The 22,077-nt window shown below is 30.4% G+C and overlaps 1 protein-coding gene and 1 long non-coding RNA gene across 6 annotated transcripts in view; both read right to left on the bottom strand.

Moving 5' to 3' along the window:
• Positions 1–9,414: 9,414 nt before the first annotated feature.
• Positions 9,415–9,747, bottom strand: LOC147815936 (uncharacterized). The gene is made up of 2 exons (XR_015431467.1): positions 9,607–9,747; positions 9,415–9,533 (listed from the first exon to the last, which is right to left on the bottom strand). It is a non-coding gene; the product is annotated as an uncharacterized LOC147815936 (long non-coding RNA).
• Positions 9,748–12,916: 3,169 nt separating this feature from the next.
• The window catches only part of LOC107443872 (uncharacterized), a 47,295-nt gene continuing 38,134 nt past the window's right edge, over positions 12,917–22,077 (bottom strand). For all 5 annotated transcript variants that reach the window (XM_087157819.1, XM_087157821.1, XM_087157822.1 and 2 more), the window contains exons 15-19: positions 19,998–21,907; positions 16,690–16,825; positions 16,025–16,210; positions 14,612–14,703; positions 12,917–13,696 (exon numbers count right to left, since the gene is read on the bottom strand). In XM_087157819.1, coding sequence (XP_087013945.1) covers positions 13,588–13,696; positions 14,612–14,703; positions 16,025–16,210; positions 16,690–16,825; positions 19,998–21,907 — 2,433 coding nt within the window. In that variant the 3' untranslated portion in view covers positions 12,917–13,587. The remainder of the gene's footprint in view (positions 13,697–14,611; positions 14,704–16,024; positions 16,211–16,689; positions 16,826–19,997; positions 21,908–22,077) is intronic.

Genomic DNA, 22,077 nt, shown 5'->3' with positions numbered 1-22,077 from the left:
TTTTCCCGGGCCGCTACCCGGAAGTTGCCAAGACTTATTGATTAAAAATCTTTCATTATTGGACTTATGCTAATGAAATTATCTAAATTCTATTTTAAGTTACGAAATAAAATATATAAATGCACTTTTCCAGAATTAATCACTATTTATTTCTCGAATCCATTATTGTTTCATGTTCTGTCCCTCGTCCTTTCGCTATTCCTTTATTGTTTTTTTTACTCATTTCAACGTAATTGAGAATAATATATGAGTGAGTATAAAATATTCTAAAATACTCAGAGTTTAAGCTTTATATGTATATGTATATATATATATATATATATGTCTTAGACTTACAGATCAGAAATTCATGTTTAAATTAACTTCAAAACTAATCTTTAGATTTTTTAAACTGAAATGTAAGATTAATAGTCTGAAATTCGATAATTAACACTAGATTACCCAAGGAAGTCATTTTGACTGCTTTTTAATTTCAATTAGAAAAGCAGTGATGTATTAGATAATGGCACAATTTCTTAGAATTTTGTGACTTTTTGTTCAACATACAATTTTTTTTTTTTATTGTTAATATATATTTACTAATACCTTGTTATATAATTGTAAATAATGTAAAAAAATATTAAAAATTAATATTAACAAATTTCTTTACACATAAGTTATTCTTTCACAATTCAGTCATTTTGACTTCTTTTGGGCAATATACTAAGTTTCAGTCTTCTTATCTTCAGTTCGATTAAATAGTGGAAACGCTACTTTTAGTAACTAATAAAAGTAAAAAAAATGGTCTCAATAGTTTAGTTCACGAAAGTAGTCGAAAATTTGAGTCCCTTAGCGTAAAAAAAATATTTTTTTTTTTTTTTTTTTTTTTTTTTTTTTTTTTTTGACGCAAATCTTGTACACAAATCTGAAACTCGTTATATAAAAACATAATTTTTTAAGGTTAGTTATTATTATTATTCTTGAAAGCTACATGATTTCAAGGGGAACATATCCAAAAAAATACCGAAAGAAAAATTTGTTTATTTTTGTTTTTATTACTGATTTCGAAACCTAAAATAATACTATTAATTAATAGTTTAATTTTAAAACAGATACACTGAATAAATTAACATTCTAAAGAAAAAAATTACTCTTAAATGCTTTTGAATGAAAAAATTACGAAACTTGTTATGGGTCATTCTCATTGAAAAGGTATAAATAGACTAAAAAATTTTCTTAAATCAAAATAATTAGAAAAGTGATAAAAATTACATAAATGCCTTTATTTATTTTTGTTATATGTCCTTATAATAATGGTCAAGTTTTCTATTTTATTTTTTACAAGATTTAAAATATTTTAAATTCTGCCTTGTCCACGGAGGAGACATTTTATGTTATAAAATATAAAATGTCAATGAAGACTAATTCATTAATTATTGGGTACAACTGATATGAGTTTAACATTAATAATTAAAAAAATAAAATATTTCATTATTAGAGATAGAGCTACTTCCGATTAATCATGCTGCTATGAAAGGAAACATCCATTTTTAACCTAGGTGTACAATTTTTTAAGTAACTCTTACTGAATATTAATAAATTAAAATGTAAAGATTATTGAAATAAAAATTCAGACTCCACATGAAAGTTGAGGGTACTCTTTTATGAACATTTTATGCAAGTTAAACATACTGTCATCCAAATAACGTGTTTGTTTTTTTCTCTTTTCTTCCTGTTATTGCTTCTTTTTTCCCTGGGCACAAACGGCTTGCTCTATCAATTTCTAGAAATTTAAATACATTTAATCACGATTTTTCTGTTAAATCTTTTTCTGGTACTATTGCTCTTTTTTTTTTTTTTTTTTTTTTTGCTTTCTTCAAACAATATAGGGTTTTCTTTTAATTTCTGTTTAGCTTGTCTCATACTAAGTTTTCTCTGTTCCCTTCTCTTTTGCATTTGAACATTTGATTGCTTTCTTTTTTTACATTTTGGTTTCGCTCTTTTTTTCCTAAACTTTGAAGAGAAAAAAAATGTTAAACATCACAGAAATTATTTAGAAAAATTGCCAATATTTACTTCTCCGATAAGAAAAAGTTAAACTTAATTGATTTTCTTTAAAAATACAAACAAATTAACACATTTGTTCCAGTTAAAAAAATATCAATTAAAATAATATAGATTTTTTATTCAAATTGTATAATGGTTATCTAACACATTGTCTCTTCCATTGACTGTGTCTTCTTCTCCGTGGACTTGTTATGTCCACGGAGGAGACAAAAACTAGTTCTTGAATTTTACTGATTTTTAATTTTAAAATTACAAAAATGGGGTAGTTCTTTTTATTAAATATACTATTTTTGCAATCTAAAATTCATCTATCAAAAATAAAATAATTTTCTCTTCCCTTCCTTATGATGTCCACGGAGTATACGGTGAGAACTTTGCCAAACCCCAGTTGAACACAAAAATCCAAAACTGACACCAAAGAGAACAAAAACAACTGATAGTTAACATTAGAAAATGGAATGGTTACCTTTCCCAGCAGCTGTCTTATAGGGATTTCGCATATGCTGCCCTTTATTGCATATTTACCGAACTATATTAATTGTCCATGGAGGGAGATTTCATTTTTGATGGACAAAGTTTACTAGTCATTTATTTTATAAAAATATATATATATATATTTTTAAATATTAAGTAAAAAGTTACTATAAACATTTAACTAGGTAAAACTACAAAAATCATTAAAATAACATTTAAATTGTTTAAAAGCCATTTAAAATTATTTTGTGTCACAGACGTAGGGACGTCCACGGAGGGGATTTTGAAGTTATGTTTATTAAAAAATAAGAACGAAATATTAAATACATTTAGCAGAAATGCGTATGATTTGTTAGTTAGAACTTTACTAAAAATGATGAAGAAAAATATTAAGAAATCTGCTGTATTTCCTAATATTTATTACTAAGGGACTTTAAAAATCATCTTTTTGTGAGAATGACCCTTATATACCAAGTTCTTTATACACCACACTCGATTATTTCTTTTGTTGTTACGATCTTAAAAAGTGTTGAAATCGAAATTATCAAAGATTTGGTTGCTATATATCAATAGCATTATTTTCGGTGCATAATGATACTAATAACACACAGTCAAAGGGAAAATAGCGAATAAAAAAATGGTAATACTAATTTTAAATAATTAAAATTAGTATTACTACGTACAGAGAGCAAAAATAAATAAATAAAAAATCAGCTTGAATAACTTTCAATCTAATGATGGGATCTTCACTTATTAGAACTCAATCTCAAAGGTTCAAGAGGGCGACCTGAAATATGCAACCAAATTAGTGCAGACGATATTTTAAGTAGCGAAATCATTCAACTAAAAAACTTGCTTTCTCTCAATAAATATAATTTTTTGTTTACGAATTTGGATTTCTGCAACTTAAAATAAATGAGATAGCCACAAGCTGGGAAATATGGTCCCAATAGTTTGGTCAGGATAGCCGTCCAATGTTTGTACGAATCAAAAATTCTTGGAAAAATTCGATTATCCAAAGATAATTCCATGCAAGAAATAATTTTTAATAATTATTTTATTGAATATTAGTGAAAAAGTTTTTGAATTGCAAAATATACAAATTTTTACACCATTTTAAAGAATGTAATTTTATAAGGCAAAATTATAAATTTGAACGAAATTGATGGAACAGTTCCTGTGAAATGGAATTCTAAATAGCATACAAATTCTTTAAAACTTGATTTCCCAGGAACTATTCCACCAATTTAGTTTGAATTTTGTGTTTCGTCTCATATAAAATTAAAATTCTTAAAATTATGTCAAAATTTGTATTCAAGTAATAATTATTTTTTGTTTGAAATTGTCAACATTACATCAAAAGTTATTCAAGGTATTCTTTTTTTGGGGGGCTCTGTTTTTTTTAAAGGCACTGATGTGACACTATTAAGAGCCAGGGTTCGATCTCTAGAGGCGGCTTGAAATCCCCCAGTTTCAGATCAATGGGAGGACTAAAAGTTTAGAAGCTATTAATGTTTTGTGTACTTATTTGTCCACTTTGTACTGACTTAATGAGCAGGAGATTACATACCAGGCATTGTTTCTTAAGTACTTTTTTATCAATAAAATCAAAATTAAGAATACAGGGTGTTCCAAAATTATCTTTACATCACCTGGCTTGAAATTGATTACAGACTGGAAGTGCTTAGGGCCACCAATGGTGCGAATGTTGAAGTGTACTAAACAAAACTTTATTAGTTGCAGTAATACATGCAAAAGACAGAATATATCTTGCTTATTTTCGAAGTTATGAATTTTTGAAGTTGTAAAGATAATTTTGGAACACCCTGTAGAATTAACAGTTTAAAAGAAATGCAAGTCTCACAAATGAAAATTATAGTTTATGATTTATACCTAGCTAATCATAAAACTTAACAGTTTCAAAACCATTAGCCCCATTAATTGACAAATTTCAGATTTATCATTAAAAAAAATATACACAAAACAAAGCCTGACTTGTCTATATAGCATTGTGTGATGTATAAATAGGCATAAATACAAACACTTTCAACACAAAAATACACTCTATAACAAAAAAAAATCGACGCACCAAGAAGGAGTTGTCCGATTGAAACGAAAATTGGTGGATAGGAAGACAATGTACAGAATAGTGAATGATTAAAATTTCAAAACAATTGAATAATTTATTGCAGAGTTACAGTAACAAGTTCAATAAGGTGTTGACCCGCCTCTAGCCTGGATACAAGCTGCCCCACGGCGTGGCATAGACCGATAAAGCTAACGGATGGTCTCTTGCGGTATTTCCTGCCAAATTCGATCTAATTGTCGAACGAGGTCATCAACATTCCGTACCAGATGCAATCGCATTCCCATCATATCCCAGACATGCTCGATGGGAGAGAGATCTGGTGATCTGGCAGGCCAAGGAAGAGTTTAACAAGCTTGCAGACAGTTCATAGCAACACGTGCCGTATGTGGTCTGGCATTGTCCTGCTGAAAAACCAGCCCAGGGAACTGCAAAAGGAACGGTAGCAAAACAGGTCTTAGGATATCGTCGACGTACCGCTGCGCAAGAAGTGTACCTCTAATGACGACCAAAGGGGTCCGGCTGTCAAAGGAAATGGCACCCCAGAGCATAATGCCTAGTTGAGGGCCGGTGTGGTGTGCAATAGTGAAGGCAGGATCCCCCCTCTGCGTCTCCAAACACGTCTTCGATGATCGTCAGGACACAGTTGGAAGCGGGATTCGTCGATAAAGACTATACGTCTCCAGTCGGCATCATTCCAGCCATACTTGTTCAAAACATTTATGCATACGAAATTTCAAAGCAATCGGATGATTGCTTCTTGGTATGTCGATTTTTTTGTTATAGAGTGTAATTTTGCAACTTTTAAACTATTAATCAGGAAACACACTGAGGAAAGCGATGTACTTTTGTGTCTGTGCTTCGAGTTAGGATGCGCAGAGGTCTCCTACTTATCACTCGGCTCCTTCGTTTTAGTCCGGGCATATTTTTATCTCATTCGATTCAACATATATATAAAAAACTTCCAAACTTGTCTATATAGCAACGGTTTAGTCCCCTAGCCCAGTGGTCGGCAAAGTGCTGCTCCAGAGCCGCATGTGGCTCTTTGGCTCCTTAAGTGCGGCTCTGGCATTAATATCCACGGAAGGCGCATTAATATTTTCATTAAAAAAAAACTTGGTAAGAAAAAAATTACATCTTATTTTGATAAATTAAAATTCTTCTATAAATCGAGAACATGCATGATTTTTTGTTTAAGTTAAAAGATAGATAGGTAATTAAAATTTTATATTGTTGCGAAAATACGTAACGAGCATCGAGTTTAATTTTATTAGATTTTGTAAACGTAAACACAAACCATGTACAAGTTACCGGCTGAAATTGTTCGTATGTTTTCGGCATACTCCGATGTGATACAAAGGTACCACAAGCATGCGCGCGCATACTTTTTCTAAAATAGTGGAGGTACAACTTGGCATCACAGACCTGCAGTGTGAACAGTTATGTCTTATAAACCGTGTCTGCCGTTGTCCTGTCTTATTAAAAAGTTGTTGTATTTTTCAATCTAGCTGCGCATCTTACAGGTATTTTTATACGATTTTATTACACCTGCTATGTACGTTTGTGATTTCAGTACAAAATTTGTCATCGATTTTTCGATAACTTCTATTTGCCCAAATGTTGGAAGTTTTCTTCCGATGCTTTGCATTGCCAGCAGATTTGGCCCCCAATTTTTTATTAAATTGCTGTAATGTTCATATTTGGCTAATAAGTTTGCCGACCACTGCCCTAGCCCAACAATACAGAATATGTAAAAAAGGCATTTTCCTCCTTAAATTCATGTGTTTGAAAAAATGGATACCATATTTGAAAACAGATCCCTAAACAAAAGTAGAAATCAGTCATTACATTGTTATCACGTTTACATAGGGTGGGTAGCCAGATTTTTTTAATCACTTTCTAAAAAAAAAAATCTTAATTAGAATATGTGCATTAATAAAAATGGTTTTTTTTTCCTATCGTTTCTTAATTTATAAACATAAAATTCAAAAACTTAACATAATCATTATAAAATTGCTAGTTTCTGATAAATATTGCAGAGAAAATTATGAAAAATCACGCATTTTTTTCTAATTTAGAACGGCAATGGACAAGGACAAGGCAAAGAAAAAATGTATTTTAAAGGATAGAAAATTAAGCACTTTTTACAAACCCCGAATAAAAAAAGTACCTAAAGGGCTTTTAAAAAACGTAATAATCACTTTTTAAAAACGCTACGCATCCTGCTACATGGTTCAAATTTTGCGGGTCTGTGTTATTGGGAAAAAAAATGAACAAGTGATTGAATTAAATAAGATGAGGTTTTCTTTTCTTCCATTCATTGAATTTCTAATATGATTTACTATAATTACAAATATAATTGTTGATCTTTACTTAGTTGATATTTTCAAATAATTTCTATTTATGTTAAATCGTCTTTGATTACATATTTTTTAAAAAGAAATGTAAGATTAATTACTAGTATGTTCCATAAATGAGTTATTTTACTGCCAAAGTATGAAACACAGGCATTCCATAGAATGTCTGGACATTTCAAGCAAAAGGAAATATGAGAATTATTAGATTCTTTCCCTAGGCATTGTATGCAATACCTAAGCATTTAATAGAATGACAAATGCTATTTAGGCAAAGTATGAAAAAAGTTCCCGATAAGACTATAGTATAAATGACTGGCATTCCTCAAAAATACAAATGTTATTCTGAAAAAATAATGAGAATGCCATTAAGAAAATTTATTCAAAATACGTAAAGCAAAATGAAAGTCAAACAAAACAAAATTTATGCCTTCTTAATAAATAAAATAAAATTTTCATATAAGAGGTCAAAAAAAAATTTAAAAGTAGTTTACTTTTTTCAACATGGTAAGCTTGAGTGACATTCTGAGCTACATTTGAAACAAAGTAGAGATGGATATATTTTGTCAGCTTCTCATTTGACACTCTGTAAAATGCCTAGGGATAAATAATGAGGGCCGCGATAGCCTGGTTGGTAGGGCACTGAGCCTATGTCCAAGAGGTTGCGAGTTCGATCCTTGCCGGCCTAGGACTCCTCCTGTAGTAAATGGTGACTGATGCACGTTAAATCTGTCGAGTCTCGAAGTCCTCCATGTTCCCACAACAAATCATATTTCTGGGGGTACTGATCCATGAGTTTCAATGTCTTATGGATTGGGTTCAAAATAACAGAGATACGGAGTTGAACATTGGTAGACGTAAACCCAAAATTGGATCGGCGGTTCAACGACGGTTATAGAATAAAATATGTTACGGGCTAGTTTTAAGCATTATATAGAATGACAATTTCAAACTTCGCCAGTAACATATATATTTTTCTAAAACAAATAAATTGAAACATTAAAAAAAAAGTGTTTTAAATAAAAAAAAAGAGAAAAATCTGATTTATAAGAAATTAATAAAAAAATTAGTTACAAAGAATGGAAGAACCCTTTTTACTGAATTTCTTTTCACAGGGTGCATAGACAAATCTTTTAACAAAACATAAGCACCTTTTAAGCACTCAAAAAATATTTTTAAGCACTATGCACGTTAACAAAATGCAAAGTAATTTTCAAAGACTGATCATGATCGTGGTAAAAAACCCAGTTTCTGACAAAGAACTCTTGATTATATTAGCCATAATAAAAAGATCAAATAGGATTTTCAGTTCGATATCAGAGGATGGAAAATAAAGCCTGAAATTGAGAATATCTTGAAAAACACAGCCGAGTTCGCACACGAGAGTGCAAGAATCTAGCCGAACCAAGCTCAGGAAACGCAAGTATTTCATGAAACATGCAAAATAATTGGAGCTTTCATACGCTATGAAAAGACGGTGCACGCTGAAATAGATTGTGAAAACGTTGAATAGAACAATGTGAAAAGTACGCTTTTGCATAAATACGTGACGAAACAATCGACATGGTAAAATAAAATCTTATATTCGAGTAGGGAAAATTAATCACGTTTTAAAAACACCCTATGAAAAAAGCACCTTTAAGGGCGTTTAAAGAACGAAAATGAAAAAAAAGCACATTTAAAAAACGCTACGCACCATGTTAAGTTGCATTGGGCTAACTATACTAGTTATAATTGCTGGAAAAACTAAGAGAAAAAAAAAAGAAACTAAACATACTTTAATGATATAGTAAATTATACAGTTCAGTATAGTTGGAATATCACCCTTAAATATAATATCCCATAGATTGCGCATTGAGAGGTCACTATTTTTAAAAGACGAAATAAGAAACAAAATTCCCTGTATTTTCCCAGTTTCCAAAGAAAAAAAAAATAATTAAAATTCCCTGTTATTTTAAAATTCGGTGTATTTTCCATGCGGAGTGGCAACTCTGAGTAACAGCGAAAAAAAAAAAGATAGGAGAAATTTTAATATGAAATGAAAACAATGATCATTTTATAGTTTTAATGAACTGATTGCACATAAACAATGCTTACATACAATTTTATGTAAAACAAGTACAAATAAAACACAAATATAAGTTTAAAAATAATTTATGAACAGCATATACAGAACACAGGCGGGAGTTTTCATAATACATCACAGGCATATAACATACTGACACCCACAAGGACATCCTCTTTAAAAAAAAATTAATCCAAATATATTCTTAAAGAAATAGTACATAAATTTATGTAGCATTGCATGAAAACTAAAAATTGTTTATTATTAAAAAAAGCTGCTCGGAACTATGATGGTGTAACTCGTATAGTGTAAAATAAAAAATATGCACTCACATTTCATTGGTTAAATTGGGGCACAAGAGGTCGATATTACATAAAATATATATATTGTTTTTCTTAGCAATTTTGTAAAAAACATAGTAAACTCAGTAAAAATAAGCAAATCACAAACCCCTTTCTATGCTTGTATAAGAAAGTTGCAACTCGCTTAGTTTTCACTTTATTTTTGACTTTTACTGTAGTAATCAAATTTCAGGATTGAATTCAAATAAAATATTTAAGTTTGCATACAATAAAATTGACATTTTACAAATAAGAATATACCTAAGGAATCTTTTTGTTCAAAATTCTTGAAAACTGAAACTCTTCAAAGAAAATTTTTCAATGTAATTATTTTTTAAATTTTTATTTTGCTTATTTTAAAACAAAAAATGAAAATAAAGGGATTTTATGTAAACATAGCTCATACCCCTCCAACTTGTCAATAACCAAATCAAAAAACTCCCCCCTCATTAGGTGTTTATGAAGTATTTGAATTGACCCCAATCAATAGATTAAAAATTCAGTAAAAAATAAAAATTTAAATAGCGTAAATAAATTTCATAGCTCATGAAAGATACAATAGTAATCCAAAGTTATAGTTACTCATTCAAAGAAAATTAATAATAATTAAATGAATTTAAAATAAAAATAGTTTATTACAACTATACAGTACAAATTATACATAAAATTTGATTTAAAAATCTTAAGATTTGTAGTTGTCGAGTATGAAAATTTCAGATTGAGCTTTCTTATTCTTCAGATTCTATATTTTCATTGCATCCATTATCGAGACACATAGAATGAAAACAGCGCATCCTAACTGACCTCCGATTCTGACATACATGTACAACAGCATACTGCTGCCATCTATATTTCATATGCTGAAGTATCAAATGAATTGGGATATGCCACAACTCCCATATTTTACATTTAAAATTTGTTCATACTAAAAAATGCAACTAAAGTGATGTGATTTTCCTCAAAATGGAATTTGGTTAGGATTTGCTGTTACCATTCCAAGCACTTCAATTTTACTTACAAAGTTGAAAAATATATTTTTATTACATGAGTGCCCCAAGTTAAAGTTCAATGAAACCAGTTTCACTGCACTTACTTACACATAATGCAAACAATAATAGTTTATAATTACGGATTCTTCAATCTTAATGATAACATAGAATTATTTCCGAAACCCCATATCTGTACATGATATCGTTATCAATGACTTGTGCATAGATACCTCTTTTGACTTTTTAAACTAATTTTAAACAGATACAAGTTAAAACATAGAGCAGAACACATAATGTATTGTCTCTTAATAAATATTTGTAAGTAATGTAATGTATGATAAAATGCCAGAGAGTCACTTTTTTTTTGCGCAACTATTTCTCTGTAGTAATGTAGTCCTGCATTCTATTAGATTGTACAGTGTTACCACTCTAATCTGAAAAAAAAAGTTCCCTATGCTTTCCCTGTATTTGTAAGTAATTTAATGTATGGTAAAATGTAAGTAATTAATATTTATAAGTCATGTAATGTATGATAAAATGCCGGACAGTCACTTCACTTTTTTTTTGCAACTATTTCTCTGCAGTAATGTAGCCTTGCATTCAGTTAGTTAGTTTGTACAGGGTTACCACTCTAATCTGGAAAGAAAGAAAAAAATTCCCTGTGTTTTCTCTGTACATATTATACACAATATATCAAGAGAAACTGCTCTTGTGTGAGCTATATTGGGCTAGTCCAGTAATTTTAAATTACTGGAAAAACTTAGAGAAAAAAGGTACAGCTGAACATGCTTGAAACAAATAATGCTATAGTAAATGGAATAGTCAAGTATAGCCGAAATATTCTTAAATTTCGCTTTGAATGGTCACTATTTTTTAAAAGACGAAAATAAACAAAATTACCTGTATTTTCCAGGTTTTCCCCGTGGAGTGGCAACCCTGCTGTGGTGTAGATAACTTACATGGGATGAAAGGGCAAAAAGAACTTTTTAACCGTGTAACCGGTAACAGAATTTACAGAGAAAATCTGCAGCTTTATCCTCATGAATTCGAATCAGTCTGATCTCAATGCAGTAAGACAGTATTAACGTAGAAATTCAATCAACTCAAATACACAAGCAACAAAATTTGCAAATATAGGATCCTTAAAAATTATACACAAATCTTTATCTTGTTTAAATTTAAGTCGCATTTCGCACAATTATACTAAAATTATTAGACTAAATAAATATCCGTAATCAAGTAAAAAACATTTTCCTTTTCGCAATGTTCTCTTAAATCAGCTTTTTAGGTTTATTAAGAAACACATTTTAAAATGTTTTCTGCAATTTTTCTCTATTTGCTTGTTTACTTTTTCAAAATAAAACTCAAATAAAAAATATTATCTGTAGTGCCTTCTGCGATTGCGATTATATAGAACCTGAAGTTTTATTATGTTTAAAACAGATATATATATAAATACATACATTTTAAACAAAAATTAGTTATTATTAAAATTAGAATTTTTTCAAATTAGATATTTATTTTGAAAATTTGTCTATTTAAAATATAAATGATAGTTTTTTTAATGTATAAATGCTTTGATACAAACTAACTAATAATAACAAATAACATTACAAATAAAAAAATTAACTCCAGGAGATTATATGGAATATTATTTGCTGACTATAGCATAACATCCAAAATATTTGGAGACAGAATTTTTATAAGTAAATTAAACACAAAAATTACACTAAAATAACTATAAATCTAGATAGACTGTAACATATTTCAATCTATAAATTACATTTTTGAGACAAGATGATTCTCGTTTTTACTAGGATTATTTTCAAATTCATGATTTTGAATAGTAATAGATATTTAAATCATTTCAGATAGTTAAAAGATAATTTTTAATTAATTAAAAAAAAGAATTCCAAACTAAAAAAAAGAAAAATAACACTTAAAAAAACAAAAATGATTGAAATTTTTTTTGTAATGAATAAATGTAAGTATAGAACATTATTTTGGTTGCACAGCCACAGAGTATTTATTTGTAATTTCAATTACGTAATTTCTTATGCAGTGATTTTTAACCCTATAAAATTTGCATTTAACCATTTGAATTAAAACAAATATATTGTTCACAAAAAAAAATGTCTCATTTAAATTCTAAGTTAGAAATCATGTTTTAATTTGACTTAATTTACATGTTCTGGCATGTTTTTTTTTTTAAGAAAAAATTATATTTTCAGTTAAGAAGTTATTGATAGCTCAACCGAACAATACTTTCTGCAGTAATTTTCAATGTTTAAAGAAAATGAGAAACTGTTTTCAAATTGAAAAAAAAAAAGGGTTGATCACATAAAACAAATAAATAAATAAATAAAAAGGCTAACATAAGATGGTTAAAATTATGCCACTCTAAAAACCAATAATCACTGACATCTCTGTGTATAAAATTACATAAAATTCATACAATTACAAAAGGTAATTTTGGAAAATGATAATTTAAAAAGAATAATTTTTTTTTCTTACTTTAAACATTTGGAATTTAACACAAATAAACTAACTTTTAGGCACAAGTTCAAACAGAAGGGTGGAAAACATATACCCATTTGATACCACGTTACTAAAATTGAAAGTCCAGTTCATTCTGGAATGATACACCCAAAACTAATGACACACAACGATTCTTCTTAAAAACAAATGTTTTTTTATATATATAAAATAAAAGTATTAATCTAAAAATGTGAAGTTTAAGTGCTGTAGAAAATGATAACGATATCATCTCCCTTTGCCTAAGGTGATGGCATTGTTATATATATATATACACGGGCTGATTGTGATCTTTAAAAAAGATGCAATGTTAACTTTCCTTCAAAACATGCTTTTCAATGTTTAAAACATTATTTTTTTCTAAATACTCAACTTGATGTATGATAGATTTTGTAATTAAAAATAATCATTCAATACAGGTATATATATATATGTATATATAAAACTCCTTTTAAAGCCCAGAGGCATTTCCAACTGAGGATAGAGAGAAAAGTCACTGTATTTCAACACTGAAGTGCTTTAAGTACAATTAAACAACTGCTCCGTTCTTTTTTTCTTTTCTTCAGACAGCGCCAACATTTCAACAAAGTTTAATAAACATTCACGCTGAATCAAAAACAAGTGCCTTTGATTTTGAAATCCAAAGACACAGAATTAATACAAGAGAGGAAGCGATCCTGATTTTCAAAGAGACAGTTCAATCGTGTGTCCTTGATAATTCAGACAGGCACTGGGCTATGGTCCTTGCTGATTCAACAGGTGACATAGCCAAGTAGGCCAATTCAGGCTCGAACCTCCTCATGTATCTAGAAAGAAAACAACTCAATTAGACTATTTCTTTATCAATTATATGTCATTTTTAATGTTTCAATTTTATACTTTTTTAGGAAAATTTCATAATCAGGGTTACCACCGATATCTGTCAAAAAAAAAACATTCCCTTTGTTTTTCCCTGCACATATTATACACAATAAATACGTGTAGCCAAATCTTTAAACAAAAAACAAGCACCTTTTAAGTACTTTGTAAGCACTCAAAAAATATTTTTAAGCACTATGCACATTAACAAAATTCAAAATAATTTACAAAGACTTTACATGATCGTGGTAAAATAACTAGTTTCTGACAAAGAACTCTTTTCTTGATTATATTAGCCATTATAAAATGATCGAGAGATTTTTCGTTTCGATATCAGACGGTGGAAAATGAGGCCTGAAATCGAGAATATCTTGCAAAATACAGCAGAGTTGCACATGAGTGTGCAATAATCTCATAGAACCCTGCTCAGTAGACGCACATGCGGACTCCCAAGTATTTCATCAAACATGTATCATGATTGGCGCTATCATACGTTGTGGGCCGACGGTACGCCGAGATGGATTGTGGTTGAATGATTTATGAATACGTTGAATAGAACAAAGTGAAAACCACGTTTTTGCATAAAACGCAGTGAAAATCGACACGGCAAAGGACAAAAATCTCATTTTCGAAAAGGAAAAATTAAGCACTTTTAAAAAACACCCCAGGAAAAAAGCACCCTTAAGCACTTTTTAAATAGATAAAAAAAAAACAGTCACTAATTTTACATACATATCCACAACAACATATTTAAATAAAAAGCGTATCATATAAAAGCCAGAACTAAAGCCAGAACTTAAAATTGTAATGTTAACTTATAAGTTAATCAAGAATTTAATGATTGAAAAATATTTTGTACTTACGTTCTTGCAACAGAGCTATGTGTCACCAGGTTTCTTAAAATGAGAGCACTAGTTAAACGAATACTTTTGGTCAATGCACTCTCTTTTTCTTCCTATAAGAAAGGAAAATACAAAATTAAAACTTACACAGTTCAGTCCAAAAACCTTTTTTTAAATTAAATATAGCCACAGGGAAAATTTCAGATAATCTAAAAATCATAAAAAAAAACCTTTTACAGTGTAAATCATAGACACACATAGCTGTCAACATGGATAGGAAAAAATCCAGTAGATTTTTCGAAATATTATAAATTTCATGATAATTGTGGCATTCCCTATGTGTAAATACTTTAGGGATTTTTATAGTAATCAAAATTCCAATATTTTCCAGTTATGATTGACATTAAATGTACTTAAAATGTTATGTATTATGTTTACTCATAATTTTGAATAGTAAAAGGCATTTAATTCATCAAAGATTATAAGAGTTTTGTAATTAATTTAAAAAGGGAGTTCTGAATAAAAATTAACTGAACATTCTAGAACAATAAAAGTTTTAAATTGATTTCTAAAAATAAGGCTCGCTTCATTATGTATTACTAATACTTATTTAAATATTCAAACAAACAATGATCTATTTCAATAGGGATTTTTTTAAGAAATTTACTCAATTTTAAGGAATTTTCTAAAAATGTACCAAAAACTAGGAGGATTTTCATTAAACCAGTTGAAACTGGCCAAATCCAGTAGTCTACTGGAAAATCCAGTAAAGTTGGCAGCTATGGATACAAAACTTTTAGGTGTGTAGAGATATTATTTATATTTTTTGTATATTATTGTTAGTCCACTAATCAGGGAATATATTAGAGTCAAGATTTTTTTGAAATATTCATGTACATATAAGCAGGAGTGCAAAAAATTCTCATAACATATTTCCTATGAACAAGGTTTAATTTTAAAACAAGAAACAAGGCAAAATTTTAAAACTAGAAATACTGTAGAATTGATAATAACTTTTGAAATTTGTGGATAATCTCCCAACTTAACAGATTAAACTTATATAATTTTAAAACAGTTAATTGAGTCCATTGATGGAAAAATTGTTACTCAGAGAATTTGCTTAAGTAGCACGCCTGAAGTTTGAATACAAAGATTTTACATGGAAATCCAATAACATTATTGATTAGAAATGTTCTCTCTCTTTTTTAAAAAAAAAAAAAAAAAAAAAAAAAAAAAACAAGACTGCCCTTCCATTTGGAGTTAGTTCCAACGCCTTCCTTATAAAAATCTGAATTTTTTTTAACAAGATATTTCAATTGCATAAAAAGAATAGTCATTTTTAATCAATATTTGGAAAGTATATGACAGGAAAAGAGAAAAAAATGGAATGGATAAGAAAAATAAGAGATGGGGAAGAAAAAAAAGGATAATCACAGAAAGTTCCTTGGGATTGATATATTGAAGGGCGTGTCGCTTGATGGCCAGCATAGCCGCGTCGGGAGCATATCCTGGATGAGGAGGAGGTTTTTGAGGAGGTGGTACAGAGGTCTTTCCCTGTTGAGAAAGCTGGAGTCTTCTCACTGCCTGAGTGTGGAGAACCCTCTCACTGCAATGCCAGTCCTACAAAAAAAAAAGAATACACACGAATTATTCTTAAAAGTCCTTACACTTAGTAAGCATGCTTAAAAACACTCTTAAAATAACAGAGTAATAATTTAACTCTATTTTAATTATTACTAAAAAATTTTAATGACTGCACGGCAAATTCATTACAATCTATATATATATATATATATATTTATTTTAACGATTAATTATCCTTGTGACTCTTTCAAATATGAGGAAAAAAATCAAAATCTTGAATCGTTTAAATTTAAAGAAATCAACTGAATATATATTTTAACCCAATATGCATATTCAAATTATCTTTTTTTACTTTATTAAGGTATTTTCGATTCAACTATCTTACTCGTCACATGCTTAGGAATATTTATTATTAATGATGACCAGGTTTAATGTTACAAGAAAATGCAACAGCTTGTGTTGCGAGAGGTGATCTTTGTCAATTGTGCCAGACTGTCAAAGGATGCATTACTCACCTGTAGATGGGTCAACAAGGAGAATCGTTTTCTTTTCATAGAATCACAACCTTCCCACTGACATATAGCATCATCACTATGAGGTACGTGAGCTTTACTAGCATGAAGAAACACCAAACCATGCGAAGAAAATTTTCTAAAAAGAAAAAAAAAAAAAAAAAAGGTTTAAGAGACGTGCCAACTTTCAAAACTAGCTATCAGAAATAAGCAAAATAACATATAAATGTACAATGATAGGGTTGCCACTCAGATCTGAAAAAAAAATTTTTTTCACGTCATAATTGCCAACGTTGGAGGAATAAAATAACAGAGATTTTACTAGCAACGTTTTTTAGGCTATGAGTAAAGTTTTGATACATCGTGCGTAATTATGTAAGTCAAAAAGAGAAATTCAGAATTGGAAATAATATAAGCATTTACATTTACCTAAGTAACAATTATGTATATAAATCTTTTCCATCAGCAGGGTATTTTAATGGCAAAAATTTTTTCAACAAATACAGAGAAATTTGAGAACATATGGGTAACCAGAAGATAGTCGTATAATACAGGGGTCTTCGTTAAAAAACAGGAGACTTTGCAGGTATGTCCTGTATGTATTCTACACAATATATTAAAAGGAAACAACAATTACTTTGCTCTTGTATGAGCTATGCATAGGAATGAGATTAGCCAAAAGGCAAAAAAGCTGATTTTCTACGGGAGTAAATCATAAGTGAGTGCAATTGTTTAATAATAAATTTTATAAAATTTACGATAATAAATAACTATATGTTGATTAAAATTAATTGTATAATAATTTATTAATATTTGAATAATTACTTTGACGTTAACAATTAGTAAAATGTAAAATAACCAATAGAAGGAAAAAAAAGAAGCTAGAAATTATATTTTTCTTCAGTTCACACAAAAGAGACAATTATTACTTGAGAATCCTGCCTAGTTTAGCACATCAAACTACTGAAAACATACACATACATTCAATTTCGTTTCTCAAATACCTCTGTAGCAGAATGTTTTCGGACTTTCTGCCACAAAACTCTCTAGTACTAATATCTTTCTGCAAGATACTTTTAATAATAACAAATATGTATGTTACTAATTAAAGGTAATAGAACCGCTGTGTTTACAAAATCAATATATATATATTTTTTATTCTAATATTATTGGCGATATGGGACCTACTAATTATTTCCTTTATCGCATTTTATGCAATCACGTAAATTGGACTCTTCAGAAAGGGGTTACTCAAATATATGTCTCGCTTCAAGATTTAATTGTTGTAATAAATAATATCGTATAAAAAATATTGAGTTTCAAAAACTAAGTGGAAATCAAAAAAAAACCCATTGCCTTAAAAAGTAAATGATTAAACGTGCAATTCAAATTTCCATATCGACTGAAATATACTGGGACATCTAAAAGCCATGCAAAAATTAGTGTCAATAACTGCCGAAAATACAATCAAAATGGATTTACGATATCGGCATAAATTGAGCACTTCAAAAAGTGATTATTTAAATGTGCAATCAGAGCTCATTCTAGGCAGGGTAAACAGGGCGCAGCACCCTGCTGCCCTTTTAGTCAAAAGAATCCACCCTGTTCCCCCCCCCCTGAAGTAAATTAGTGCCCTGATATAATAAACTCCATAACCTTTTTGCCCTTTCTTTCCTCAACCCTTCTATGTTTTTTCCCCAAACTCTACTATGAATTTCTGAAACTTTTGTTACTTCCAACTCTTTTTATTTAGTTTGTCATTGCTGTCAATACATAGGAATATATTTATATGGGAGAGGAAAAATAGCCATCACACCCCTTGTTGCACTTGTCATTGAAAGTTTGCAGTTACTTCCACAACCATTAAATCATAATTATTAAATCATAACTACAGAAACTTAAAAACATACATTTATTATTTTATTAATATATGCATGCATTTTAAATAAATTACTAAGCTACTAAATAAATTACTACCCATTAACTAAATATATATGTTAATTTATTAATCAAAATTAGTAATTAATATGATTGCTTTGCTACTTTTAGTAAAGTAAAGAAAAAAAAATTCTTTTACTAATTGACAGTGTTTTTTAATAGAACGTGTAAAGCCCATAGAAAGAAATTATTGCCTTTTTAGAATAATAATGCTCTTTTTTTAAACTTTTGCACCCTGCCGTTTTTTCTGCCTAGAATGAGCTCTGGTGCAATTCAAATTGTATGCGCAAATTTTTGCATTAAATCAAACCAAAATTTTCTACTTCCCAAAAGCAAAATATTTCTGCAAGAACTCTGTAAGGTTCTGCGACAATGTCGCCATGTCACTGCAACTCTGCCACGGGGATAAATACTATAATGTGATTTATAACAAAAATATCAGTAACATGATTTTTTAAATTATTTAGAAAATAATATAAACTTTTACAACTGGAATCATTATGTTCATATTATAATTTAATATATCTAAAGCTCGGTGAAACATATCAATAATTGTGAAGTAGAAAAATTTTGCAACTCCTTAATGTACCGACAAAAATTGCTATTTTAGTGCGTTAAAGTAGTTTGAATTTTCTGTTTATCTTTGAAAATCAGAAATAAATATGAGAGTCATTTCAACGGCTTAATTTTCAGAAAAAGCGAAATATTTATTTTTAAAAAAAAAAAAGTGAAACTTTTAGAGAAAAATTAGATTTTCCAATAAAAAAGAGGAGAAAAAAGGAACTAAGTAACAAAACAAGTTTAAGTTACTAAATCAGGCGCAAAAACGTACTTTATAACTCCTGTGAAATCGAATTAAAAATAAAAAAAATCAGATATTTATAGTTAGATTTCTCAGGAACAACTCGTCAGATTTTTCTGAGCACGAGATGTAGATTTTATTAATGCTCGGTCACAGAGGCATTCTGATCGTATACGCTGACGGGCCCGTAAAGTATTTGCACTAATCAGATTTGAATTTTTTTTATTGCGTTTCAACTTTGTTTCTTTATCTAATTAACGTTAACCACAGATCACTAGAAAATACTGTTTTTTTTTTTTTTGCATCACACAACTCACTGCACTACAAACTACGGAAAAAGGTAGTGACTACAGTAGTTTCACTATCTGTAGCGTGTTACTTCCGACCACTGCTTGAGAACCAACAGGCAACAGATTATCAAAATTTTTGAATTTCTGAGATTTTATCATCTACTTTTGTCAGTAAATTAAAAAAAAAAAAAATACTATTTAAAACTGATGTTCATTTTTAATATATTTTAAGAATTTTGTAGTCACCAAAGATATCGTAGAAAATAAAACTGAATACTTACAGACCACAATCTTTCCACTCACAAATGAATTCTAGCTTTGATGAAGTAGTTGTTGTTCTTGTGGTGGTGGTCGCAGTGACATGAGGGCTATTACCACTGGCCGAAGTCAGACCAGAAAAAGTTTTGATTTCTTTGTCACACGGAAGATCTGCATTCTGTACAGGAGTCGCTGCAGCAACGGCAGTTGTTTTGGGGGTGGTATTATCAGAGATGGATGATTTTAATAACACAGGTAGAGTTTCATGAGGTTTGTTATTATCAACAACTATAGCACCCGCAGTAGCTGTAGGTAACCGCAGTGAAGCTTCCAGCAGGGGAGAGTCCAAGCGCGGCTTTTTTAAACTGGCAGCGACACATAGGGTTTCACTGGACGGCCTTTTCAAGGTGGATGTTTCGGGTGCAGGATGCCGTAACTGATTAAAGTTCACCTGGGGTATCGAAACCAAATCGCCTGTATCATCGTTTTTAGGAATACTTTGCAATATACATAACTTAATGTTGGGGGATTGAAGTTGAAGTTGTGGCTGATTTAAAACTGGGGTCACTACAAATATCTGTTGTCCAGTTCTAGTAGCAAGAGTAGGAGTGTTTGAGTTAATGAGAGTAACAGTCTGGGGTGCTGCCACACAAGCGTTGCTACTGTAAGGCACCTGTGTGTTGCACTCGGCGTTCGTTCTCGATATCGCTTGCGATGCACATTCTAATGTTCTAGCAATATCAGATATTGAAGACAGGTCCGAACCTTGATTAGAATTTTCGGGACTCTCTATATGCAGTCTGACGACTCCCTTTTGATCAGGTTGCACCTCTACAGTACCTGAAAATGTGGTCTGTCCAGTACAAATTTGCATCAGGTCAGTTCCATTCGAATGAAAAGAAGTTGCGGGCAGAACTGATGGTACGAGAACGGGTGATGTGGTTGTGGCAGTGCTGTTTAGAGATGCATTTGTTGCTGCTGTTGTTGAGTTATAAGATGAGTGCACAATGGCTGATGATAGGGAAGATGCTGGTATGATAACTGAATTAAAAGATGGTGCCGGTATGACGATGGAATTCAATGATATGGGTGCCGAAATGTTTGTCGGAGATGGCATGACAGCAGAAGCAATCGAATTCAAGGACAGCTGGGAACCTGAACTGGCAGATGAAACTGTGAAAATACCCTGACTAATAGCATTCGATGAGATCGTGAAGACTGAACTTGATGGCGAAGAAGATACAATGTCCGGATGAACTGACATGGAAAGTAAAGGATTTGAATTACACGTTGATAAAGTGCTCTGGCTTACATTTAATTGAACAGATTTGGTCATTTCATTGTCACCATCACGATTTGAGCCGCCCCCGTTTTGCAGCAGAATTGTCTTTGATTGGAAATCTTCTAAAAGAGGTAGTTTTCCCTTATCTAACAATCCATTCAATAAAGGAGCTTTCTTACATATAGATTCCCTCTGGATCATCTGGTGCTTTGTGATGCTGGTTGCCACGGGAGATGATTCAAACTCATTCAAAACAGACTTCAAAATATTTGACGACGGTGAGACGACCTTCGGCTGCATGACAGACGGCGTGACCACATCGTTGCCGTTCACCAAGGTGCACTGCTGTTCTTTGACAGGAGAAGAAAGTGCTATTGACTGAGATCTCACAATAAAAAAATTTCCAGACGAGGGGTCACCCGAAGTCGCTATCTTATAAGTAACTGAACTGTCTTGAACTGCAGGAGATAACAGAATATTTTGATCAGAGTTATTATCCCTAGCAGATAAGTCATCACTCATTAGTGAATCTTTGGTATCAATTCCAGAATCATTGAGGAACTGATTTTCTAATGAAACTGGATTAGGTGGCTTTAAATGAACAGAGGGAACTAAAGTAATGTTTTTGGAGTCTTCACTGTCTAAATGCACCTGAAACAAAATAATCATATATTTTAAAGAAATATGTTTAAACCAAAACTGAGCAGTATTATAAACTGATTTTTCCATACAAGCATAGCTGCCAACACAAATAGGAAAAAATCAAGTAGATTTTATGAAATAATATAAATTTCATGATAATTGTTGCAAAATATGCTAAA

Source organism: Parasteatoda tepidariorum, chromosome 2 (assembly GCF_982258835.1).
Source record: "Parasteatoda tepidariorum strain Cologne lab strain chromosome 2, Ptep-v5.0, whole genome shotgun sequence".
Taxonomy (NCBI): Eukaryota; Metazoa; Arthropoda; class Arachnida; order Araneae; family Theridiidae; genus Parasteatoda; species Parasteatoda tepidariorum.
This window is presented reverse-complemented; position numbering and strand designations above follow the sequence as displayed.